Source organism: Engystomops pustulosus, chromosome 5 (assembly GCF_040894005.1).
Source record: "Engystomops pustulosus chromosome 5, aEngPut4.maternal, whole genome shotgun sequence".
Taxonomy (NCBI): domain Eukaryota; kingdom Metazoa; phylum Chordata; class Amphibia; order Anura; family Leptodactylidae; genus Engystomops; species Engystomops pustulosus.
Genome location: NC_092415.1, coordinates 27,275,686 through 27,287,181, shown reverse-complemented (window position 1 = coordinate 27,287,181; position 11,496 = coordinate 27,275,686). Strand labels below are relative to the sequence as shown.

General features: G+C 44.4%; 1 protein-coding gene across 1 annotated transcript in view; it reads right to left on the bottom strand.

The window, feature by feature from the left end:
• Positions 1–2,046: 2,046 nt before the first annotated feature.
• The window catches only part of DPY19L4 (dpy-19 like 4), a 28,005-nt gene continuing 18,555 nt past the window's right edge, over positions 2,047–11,496 (bottom strand). Inside the window, exons 12-20 of the mRNA XM_072151441.1 lie at positions 11,143–11,216; positions 10,899–11,057; positions 10,697–10,816; positions 10,416–10,536; positions 8,486–8,542; positions 7,778–7,860; positions 6,174–6,306; positions 4,322–4,480; positions 2,047–2,578 (exon numbers count right to left, since the gene is read on the bottom strand). Coding sequence (XP_072007542.1) covers positions 2,414–2,578; positions 4,322–4,480; positions 6,174–6,306; positions 7,778–7,860; positions 8,486–8,542; positions 10,416–10,536; positions 10,697–10,816; positions 10,899–11,057; positions 11,143–11,216 — 1,071 coding nt within the window. The 3' untranslated portion in view covers positions 2,047–2,413. The remainder of the gene's footprint in view (positions 2,579–4,321; positions 4,481–6,173; positions 6,307–7,777; positions 7,861–8,485; positions 8,543–10,415; positions 10,537–10,696; positions 10,817–10,898; positions 11,058–11,142; positions 11,217–11,496) is intronic.

Sequence of the window (11,496 nt, the reverse complement as noted above, 5' to 3'; positions counted from 1 at the left end):
ATTGGGCATCAAGCGTTGCAGTGCGTTTCATCATTTAATTTATTCTGAAAATGTCAGTTTTGGCCTAAATGAATGTATTTCCAAAAAAATTCCATAGTTTCTAAATCGCAGGTCCATATTTTTTAACCCATGTGAAACACTTAAAGGGTTAATAGACTTAATAGAAGTTGTTTTACATATGTTGAGGGGTGAAGTTTCTATAGTGGGGTAATTTATGAGGTTTTACTATTATTTAGGCCTCTCAAAGTCACTTGGAAGCTGAGTTGTCCCTCAAAATGTGAGTTATGGCAATTTTCATGAAAATAAGAAAAATCGCACCTAAAGTTCTGCACCTCATAACATCCTAGAAAAATGACCGGAAGCATAAAATATCCCAACATAAAGCAGATATTCTGTAAATGTTAATTATCAAACTTTTTGGGTAGTTTTACTTCCTGTCTGGAAACCAGAACATTTCAAACTTGGAAAATGAAGAATTTTTACAAACTTTTGCCAAATTTTCACTTTTTTTCAGAACGAAACGCAAAACTTATCACTTAAATTTTATAACTAACATGAAGTACAATGTGTCACGAGAAAACATTCTGAAAATCACCAGGATATGTTAAAGCGTTCCGAAGTTATAACCGATTATCGTGAGACATGTCAGATTTGAAAAATCGAGTCTGGTCATTGAGCTGAAAACTAGTGTCGGTGATAAGGGGTTAAGGATTTTGCGCCACAAATGACATGTCTACTTTATTCTTTGGGTCGGTGTGATCACGGGGATACCAAACGTATATAGGTTTTATAATGTTTTCATACATTTAGAAAAATTAAAACCTTTTGTACCAAAAAATTCTTAAATTATCCCTAAAGTGTTTATGATTTTTTACTGTTTATCTATATATCAGTTCTAGGGAAAGGGAGTAATTTGAAGTTTTATTTTTTTTAAGTTTAATTAACTTTTATTTTCTTTACAATTTTCAGACCCTTTAGGGTACTTTAACCCTAGGATGTCTGATTGATCCTACTATTTTGTTGATCATGCATTATAAAGTGCTACTGGCACATTGTAAGGAATGATCAGATGCTATACAGCGGCAAACTAATGTTTTCATCTTAAAATGTTTGATGTCTAGCAAAAATCCTATTTTATAATATGCCTCAAGTTCCCCTTTAAAAGGGATGACCAGGAAATTACTAAGAAAATGTCCCCCATTCCACACAATGACATCTTGGGTGCAATGTATAAACACTACACTGGCCAGGCCAAGGTCTGCTTTTGTAAAATAGAGATGCAATTCTCACAGTCAGCACAAGAGGGAGCAAGGTTACAGCTGTATGCATTAAGCTCCTGAGCTCCCTCTAGTGGAAGCTGCAATGTTATGTTTTAAAATTTTGATTTCGTAGGGGATTTAGAGCTCTGCATCAGAAAAGAGAACTTTCATTTAAACAAAGTTATTTTCTAATATAAGTTAAAAAAAATTCCCCACTATAGAAAAAGTTTTTAATAACGGAATTTTGGCAGATGTTTTTTTTTTTTTTTTTTTTTATAGGGGCCATACTTTATCTAGTGGGGGATTCTGAAAGTCTATTATCTCTTGACAGGGTTTCAAGAGAGTGAGAAAAAAAATCTTAAATTTAAGGGGTGTCTGTGCAGTGCCACACCTGGCCATGGTCTGTGCCGGTACAGCAGCTCAGCTGTATAGAGATGAATGGAGATTACATTCAACACCAAGCACGTATATTGTTTGTGGAAAAAAGCAGCCACATTTTTCAAACCCTAGACAACCCCTTTAAGCATCACTTACCTATTCACCCTTCAGCCTGTGGTTCTGACCAGAACCGTTGTTTGTGTAAAGAATAGCAATCATGTTGGACTCCTTGTTGCTCCCCTGGGAGTTGACTACTTTCTGGTAGCAGATTATATCCCTCTGAGATTTACTTATTGTGTTTAATAATGTATGGTGGACAGTGGTGTAACAACACCGTTAGGACCCATGCAAACTTTGGACATGAACGGTCACATGAATATTGGTGTGGACATCAGGATAGATGACGACAAAAGATTCACTAAGTTTTATCGGTTTTCAGTGGCACAGACAAGGAGCAGACAACACTGTTGTGTACACGTTCATAGCGCCATCCACACAATGTAAAACACATTCTAACACATTAAAAGAACAAAAAAAAAAAAATGTAAAATTAAAAGGAAAATTAAAAAGTTCTTTGCATAAGTTAAAGCTGATGTGCAGAGATAATGAACTAGACCAGCGCCGTCTTTGGATTCTTCTGGGTTATGACCTTTCAGGATGACCCTGCTCTAAACCCTGTGCTCCTCGGTGGCCCGTAGTACAGGCAAGGCTGCTCGTATATCCCATCATCAGGAAGAGAAGATTGGCGCAGTGCCGGTATCACCCATGTCCGGGGCTCAGTACTGGAAAGATATGATGGAGTTGATCTTGTATACAAAGTACGACCTGTTCCAAAACACCCGGGTGAAATAGTTCACGTACGGAGAGTAGTTCATCTTGATTTCATGGCAGAATCGTCCGTATTTGGAGTAGGCGAAGACGTCCCCCTTTTCGGTCACCACCTGCCGGAATACGGGACAGATGTGTGAGGGGACAAATAAACAAATAAAATAGGCTGCTGAAAGGTTCCAACCTGTATGGAGAGGAGTGACTGGTACTGGTGCCACAGAATGGGTCATCAATATCAGATCAGTCCAAACCTCAGGGCTATCATTGCTCTGTAGATGATGTTTTCTGGGTAGTAGCTCAGCCATGTTACTGCAGCCTAGATCCATTACCTTGTATGGGAGGTGAGCTGCAGTTCTTAGGGTTAGCCACTACACAGAGACTAGAGCTGTTTTCTGTATGGATAGTATAAAGTATTAAAGGAAATCTACCATCAAAATCCATCATGATAAACTTACTCATCGATCCAGGCGCGTGACTGTGGTCATCTACTTATCATTTGTTATCCATGGCCTCCTTCTTTTCTGATCAGATGACTTCTGGGGAGTGTTGCCAGTGCTTCACAGGCTGTTACATTGTCTCCCCCTCCAGAAATCCCCCCTTCCTCTGTGTAATGTAATCTCACACCGTGGGAGAGGAAAAGTGCCCATGCACAGTGTAACAGCCTGTGAAGCTACAGCACAGAGTGGCTCGTGCAACATCCTCCTTCTGGCTTATTATCATTATTAAAAAAAGATTATTTTAGAAGCCACAAATTACAAATATAAGATTACCACCATTACGGTGCCCGGATCTATGAGGAAGTGTTTCTGGTTAATCACAATGAATTTTGATGTTCGATTTCCTTAAAGGTAGTTGCCTGGGATTCATTTTTTTACTATGGGCCCCAGGGGGTATAAAAATAACATGGATGCTCTGCAGTGCTCTGGTCTGTTTTTGTATACAGAGGTACAGGGCTGAAGCGACATTGACAACGCACAAATCCGTAAAAGCCTGTATTACGTTGTATCGGGTGTGCACTGTCTATGTGATGTCACTGTATACAAAGAGAGACCAGCAGTGATGGGCATAACCGCACAGTGTAACAGCAACGGGAGTACAACACTTATATTATTGTATAACACCGGGGGATCCTGCTCATCCCCTTTACTAAGCTATTGGCTGTACTGTACTGTGTAATGTCTTATTTTACCTGTATATCTCCCCTATGATTTGTAAAGCGCTATGGAATATGATGGCGCTATATAAATATACATTATTATAGGACACTTTCAGATGGTCATGATTGGGTAGGGGCAAACTTCACATAATGGACGTATTTCCTGGACATAATGGGGCACATTTACTAAGGGTCCGCAGACTGCAATTCTGTCGGGATTCCCGAATATTTCCTTTTTTTGCGCCGAATTTCACCGGGTTTTTGGGGGCACGCGATCGGATTGTGGTGCAGGCGCCGGCCTGCATGCGACAGAAATCGGGGGCCGTGGCCATTGGACAACCTGACTGATTGGGACAAACCACAGAATTTAAAAAAGAAATTGTGTCGCAAGATCAAGCACTCACTTACACCAGGAAGAAGAAGGTGAACCCCGGCGGACCTGAGCGGAGAAGCAACACATGAAGGAAATTGGACGCACGATCTTAGTGAATCACGGCAGCTCCGAATCCTCGTCGTACAACGCACAGCGGGGATCTCGACAGGACTGGGTAAGTAAATCTGCCCCAATGTGGCTCTGCTGGGCTCTCAGTGTTGAATCATAGTGACTTGTTATGCTCAATCATCATCTGACGTATAGCGTCACGTGCGTACGTGACAGTAGAGACGCAGTAGCTTATAGCCCTTACTATCAGGAACTTACATGGTCATTTGCTATATCCAGCAAATCTTTCACTCTGCAGCCATTCATTCCCGCCACCTCGTTGCAGATGGAGTCTTCGATCACCACGTAGCTGGCTTTATACGAGGTAAGTATCTTGTAGATGTCCTCTGCTGACCGCATGCTATAGATCTGATACATCTGGAAGGTAGGAAATGGATATTTAACCACATATAGATTCTTTATTATAAGTACAGACACGACTTTCTATTCTCGTAATGTAGATATAACACGGGTCACACACAGACATTCGCTGTATTAGGGATCATTAGACTGAGGCACATGTATTCATTTCCCGTGGGATCAGGACTCCAAGCATTAATGTTACTCCCTCCAGTGGACAAATGAGGAAATACATTGGGGCACATTTACTTACCCGGTCCATTCACGTTCCAGCGGCGGCTTCTCAGACAAGCGTTCGGGTCTTCCAGCGATTCATGAAGGTCCTGCGCCCGATGTCCACCAGGTGTTGCTGCTGCGCCGATGTCCGCCGAGGTGCATGTGAGTATGGCCCGTGCGACCAATTTTTTTTTAAAAATGCGGCGGTTTTTCCGAATCCTTCGGGTTATCGTTCGGCCATGCCCCAGATTTCCGTTGCGTGCATGCTAGCGCTGATGCGGCACAAACCGATCGCGTGCGCCAAAATCCCAGAGCAATTCAGGGAAAATCGCCGCAAATCGGAAATATTCTGGTAACACGTCGGGAAAATGCGAATTTGGCAATCCCGAGTGTGAGCGGTTATTTGATGACCTCGTGGCTTAATACGTCGTACAGAGACACAACTAATCCTTACATCATTTAACTTAAAACTAATAATAATACAACTTTTAAACATGTTTAGACATTCTGAAATCCATATTATATTCTGTACAGAGATTTCTGTTGCTGCTCTATTGTAGCAAGATTTCAATTGTTGTTTTCATTAAGCCCTCATGCACAAGACTGTGTCGCCTGGACCAGATCCTTGGTGTGATTTGTGTAATGAAAAGTTATATACAGGCAGTCCCCGGGTTACATACAAAATAGCTTCTTTAGGTTTGTACTTACCGTAAGTTGAATTTGTATACACGGTAAGTCAGGACCGTATATTTTATAATTGTAACCCCAGACAATTTTTTTTTGTCCCTGTGACAATTGGATTTTCAAAAATATTTTGCTGTAATGGGACCAAGGATTATCAATACAGGTTCATTACAGACACCGTACAGCTGATCATTGCAGCCTAAAGTAACATCCAGAGAGGAAAAATATTAGAAAAATTTCATTACACAATAGTGATGGGTCGTTCACACAGAGACGGCTCTGTCGCATGAATGATGGGAGTTGGCTCCCCGCAGTCTGCCGATAGCTCCCCTAACCCTGTCCCTAATCGGATCAAAACGTCGCCTTTAAACGCGATAATATCAGGTTAAAAGTGGTGTGGGGCGAGTTACTGGCTTGAGGTTCCCTATTTATATTTAATAGGGAGTCGTTCAGGAGCCAGAAGAGCCGGCACTTCTTAGTGAGTGGAGCCTAATGATCCAGCTCACTGAGAAAAGCCGTAATTCCTATCACTATTACACAAACAATATAAACCATTTGCTGAAATTGGACAATCCCTCTAATGAATTCAACTAAAGACGTATATTCATATTGTAATGTGAACTTTGGCCAACAGCCTAACACTAACCCTGCAGAAGAAATGTATTAGTATATGGCAGCCACCATGATTGAGCAGCTCTTAGTTATGGGGAGGGTCCCATGTGAGGGTCTATGGTCTGTCATTCATGGTGTGTGGGAGGTTTCCTATCAGGTTCTATAGTTTGTACAGATAAGACAACCCCAAATAAATTACATTTTCATTCCTCCGCATCAGGTCTTCATCGTTGTACACGGGTAGGCTGGTCACCATCCATCCAGTGCATAGTTTTATCGCTCCCATCAGCTGCGGGCTGCCAGCAAACACTGCAGTGAGAGGAGCCTGACTCCTGGGGAGAGATACAAGAGTCATGTATGTTATATACAGAATGGCTGGGTTATTAATTATGTAATATATCAGCACAAGCCTCCTTACATTGATGAATGTCTCCTAGAGCAGTGCATTGTGGGAACTCAATATTGTCCCTATATCAATTTATGTATATTTGCAGAATTTATCTTCTTATGTTGAAGAAACACTACCATCAAAATCCATCATGATAAACCAGGGACACTTACTCATAGATCCAGGCACCGGGACTGTGGAAATCTTCTTATATTTGTTATCCATGGCCTCCTGCCTTCTAAAATCATTTTATTCTGGATTTTGATGGTAGATTTCCTTTAAGGATGTGATCCATGTCAAACGAGTGAGTTAAGATAACACTGGGCAATGATTAGGGAAGATATGATGACAGGCGATTATAGACCCTTCCATCTACCATCAGGAATCTACTTTCTGAAGTAGATCCCAATGTAGATTCCCCCTCCCTGCACCATCCCCAAACCATTTTTATGTAAATCTTGTATACAGCCTTTGCTCAAACAAACTTTATTCCTTCTTTATGCAAATTAATTACAGGGGCTACTGGGGGTGTGGAGTAGTCTCTGAAAGCTCCGGGGATGAAGGCTACTCTATGCACCCAGTAGCCTCTTCAGATCCGCCTACCCGCTCAGCTTTTATAATTCAAGCTCCTCTTTGGCCGCATGCGAGCTCTGCGCATGCACAGTAGCTCCTATTTGTCTGTCGTGATGTGCCGGCAGCAGGGGAACGCTCATAAGCAGAGCTTGCATGCTGCCAGAGACGAGCCTGAATGAAAAAGCTGAGGGAGTAGGTGGATCTGAAGGGACTACTGGAGGTGTGGTATAGCTTTTGCCACCTGGAGTTCTTAAAGACTACTCCAAGCCCCTAGTAGCCCCTGTAAATAATAATAATCATATTTATTTATATAGTGCCATCATATTCCATAGCACTTTACATATAAACATTTGCATAAAGAAGGAATAAAGTTTATTTTTGCAAAGGCTGTATCCAAGATTTACGTAAAAACGGGTTGGGGATGGTGCAGGGAGGGGGAATCTACATTGGGAACTACTTCAGAAAGTAGATTTCCGATGGTAGATTTCCTTTAATACGGTTACAGCAGGGTCAGATTCCTGTGCACCTTCACTTTTTGGAGTTAAGGGGTATTCCAGGTTATCCTCCATCGCGGAATAGGGAACAGCTGTCTGATTGGTGGGCATCCAACTGCTGGGTCCCCCCTGATCACAATACTGAGAATCATGTATATCTGATCAGCAGATGTCTGTATCCACTTCATTCATTTCTATAGACCTACTGAAGAGTCTCATAGAAATAAAAGAAATTCCATTTACTTGATCCCCATTTTTATGATCAGTCGGAGTCCCACAGTGCAGAGGCCACCCGTGAGATAGCGGGGATATGCGTATATATAAAACACATCATCAGCCGGTACTTACTTTATCCAGTTCATGAGCTCCACCGTGTCGGACTCATAGTGCTCCTCCAGTTCTGACAATTCATCGACTATCCTGGGTAAAAACTGCAGAGCATAGAAAATAGTAAGAAGCCTATGATCCTACTGCGATCCCAAACACCAGGAGAAGGAAGCTGCTACACAGAATCACCGGGGGTAGGTGTAAGAACTTGCCAGCTGCACCCCATGGCGCTAGTTGTATGATCTGCCCATGTTACTGCTTATTTCCTAATGGACTGCATAGAGCATATTTACCAGCACAGACACAAAATCAAAGTCTATAGCATCGGTAAGAGACGCCTAACCCTGCTGTGCTCGGAATCCAGTGTGCGAGGCAGCATGGCGGACCATGTGCACCAACATCCAGCAGATTCACAGCAGAGCCAAACTTTGTGGTTGATAACATTGGGGCAGATTTATCAAGCAGTCTGAAAGTCAGAATATTTCCAATTGCCCATGGCAACCAATCACAGCTCCCCTTTAAAATATTCATGAGCACTGGTGAAATGAAAGCTGAGCTGTGATTGGTTGCCATGGGCAACTGGAAATATTCTGACTTTCAGACAGCTTGATAAATCTGCCCCATTGTGTCCCAATACCGGGTCTTGGTGATTAGATGCACTGCAGGTCCTTATTAGGAGAACCCTTTTATTAACAAAGAGAATCATTAACCCTTACAGGACTTCCCTACCTCTCTCCATAAGCTGAAGCCGATCACGGTGGGGACCGCAGCGCTCAACACAAAAGCCTGTAACAGAATGTAAGGAGAAGGATTCCTTCTGAAGTTAATCTCAAGACTTTATTGTACAATGTATTTTGTAATTTAGATACAAAGACATACGTTGAGTTTTTTTTTTGTGCTTAAATATTAATAGTTTTAGCCATCGGTTTCAGGACCAAACCAAAAACATGAAAAAGAGTCAGGGGAGTGGTCTGGGACCCCAGAGAACAGTAGTGCAACTTGAAGCTGATGGGCCCCAGTGCAAAGTTTGTGCCAGGCCCCGACTATAATGTATGGTTTATAGTAATAGTCTTCTCATATGGGAAAGTGACACCATAAGGGCCCCCCAAATCTCTTGGGCCCTGGTGCGACCGCAACCTTTGCATCCCCATCAAATTACGCCCCTGCCAGAGAATCAGTCAGGGGAGTGGTCTGGGACCCCAGAGAACTAGTCAGGGGAGTGGCCAGGGACCCAAGAGAACTAGTCAGGGGAGTGGCCAGGAACCCCAGAGAACTAGTCAAGGGAGTGGCCGGGGACCCCAGAGAACTAGTCAGGGGAGTGGCCTGGGACCCCAGAGAACTAGTCATGGGAGTGGTCGGGGACCCCAGAGAACTAGTCAGGGGAGTGGCCTGGGCCCCCAGAGAACTAGTCAGGGGAGTGGCCTGGGACCCCAGAGAACTAGTCAAGGGAGTGGCCGGGGACCCCAGAGAACTAGTCAAGGGAGTGGTCTGGGACCCCAGAGAACTAGTCAGGGGAGTGGCCATGGACCCAAGAGAACTAGTCAGGGGAGTGGCCAGGGACCCCAGAGAACTAGTCAAGGGAGTGGCCGGGGACCCCAGAGAACTAGTCAGGGGAGTGGCCTGGGACCCCAGAGAACTAGTCAGGGGAGTGGCCTGGGACCCCAGAGAACTAGTCAGGGGAGTGGCCTGGGACCCCAGAGAACTAGTCAGGGACCCCAGAGAACTAGTCAGGGGAGTGGCCGGGGACCCCAGAGAACTAGTCAAGGGAGTGGCCGGGGACCCCAGAGAACTAGTCAGGGGAGTGGCCTGGGACCCCAGAGAACTAGTCAGGGGAGTGGCCTGGGACCCCAGAGAACTAGTCATGGGAGTGGTCGGGACCCCAGAGAACTAGTCATGGGAGTGGTCGGGACCCCAGAGAACTAGTCATGGGAGTGGTCGGGGACCCCAGAGAACTAGTCAGGGGAGTGGCCTGGGCCCCCAGAGAACTAGTCAGGGGTGTAGCCTGGGACCCCAGAGAACTAGTCAGGGGTGTGGCCTGGGACCCCAGAGAACTAGTCAGGGGTGTGGCCTGGGACCCAGAGAACTATTCAGGGGAGTGGCCTGGGACCCCAGAGAACTAGTCAGGGGAGTGGCCTGGGACCCCAGAGAACTAGTCAGGGGAGCGGCCTGGGACCCCAGAGAACTAGTCAGGGGTGTAGCCTGGGACCCCAGAGAACTAGTCAGGGGTGTAGCCTGGGACCCCAGAGATCTAGTCAGGGGTGTGGCCTGAGACCCCAGAGAACTAGTCAGGGGAGTGGCCTGGGACCCCAGAGAACTAGTCAGGGGAGTGGCCTGGGACCCCAGAGAACTAGTCAGGGGAGTGGCCTGGGACCCCAGAGAACTAGTCAGGGGAGTGGCCTGGGACCCCAGAGAACTAGTCAGGGGAGTGGCCTGGGACCCCAGAGAACTAGTCAGGGACCCCAGAGAACTAGTCAGGGGAGTGGCCAGCGACCCCAGAGAACTAGTCAGGGGAGTGGCCAGGGACCCCAGAGAACTAGTCAGGGGAGTGGCCAGTGACCCCAGAGAACTAGTCAGGGGAGTGGTCTGGGATCCCAAAGAAATAAGATCATGATACATCTGACTATACTTTTATATAGTATAGAAAACACTGCATGCTCACCAGCACAACTGGATGTACAGTTTTCAGTCGAATCCACTTGAAAAGTGTGATCCAAAGTTCTGGAGAACAAACACCAAAGGCAGCGAGAACACAGACATAAGGTGTCCACAGATACTTCATTCTAAAACAAACATAGTGTAGGTAATATTCAGCCGATATCTGGGCAGAAACGTGAGTAACCGAGGACCAATAAGGTCAGCATGATATATTTTATTATTTTAAATTGTATTTTATATTTTAAAATTGGTTTTATGAAGCAAACAAAAAAGAAAAATTCTTACCCCTCAAAGGTCATGGCCAGAAACCCAAGGATAAGACTTTGGATGACGTGATAGATGACCTCTGGCCTTTCCCCGACACGACCTTCCTCGGGAGTGATATGATAACTGACTGGCTCACCGCTAGATGTAAGAACGACATCCGCGGTAGAGTCAAGGCATCCAATCGTAATGTTAGAAGTGTTTAGAAGGCGGTACTACTTACCGAAACCTTCGGAATATTCCTTGGGATATGGAAAAGAGGCAAATTATTAAGACCAGGCTGTAAAAAGGTAAAAGCGAAGACTGCGTGAGGCGTAAGAGGTAGTCCTGGGATGGCGGCTGGAACGACTCCTGACACAGCAGCCAGTTCACCGTAAAGTTCCTGCACCACAAAACACACAATACGATAAAGAACCGAGAGCAAACTCGATAATCCAATGCAAGAAATGCCCAATGTAGGAACTTACTTCGTCATGTTCAGTCCAAATTTTACTTCAAGAGACTTGAGGATTTGATGGTTTTCTTTGTGGGGAATCACAGTCTGAAGAATAAAGGTCACACACGTGTTAACATATTTGTAAACATATGTTAACACATTGCCAGAGGCAATATTCTGTAAATAAATTAACCCTGCCAAGTGTTTTGTGTCCTTGAAGTTCTGCTAAGAACATATTTGTAATATTTATTTCACAATAATTTTCTATAAGCCAAATTTAAAACCAATCAATGTAACGTATAGAGTCCAATGAAAATCTGAGAATTAAAGGGGATCTACCCGCAGGTTTGACCATACAAAGCTTCAGACAGCCTGAGATCTGTGT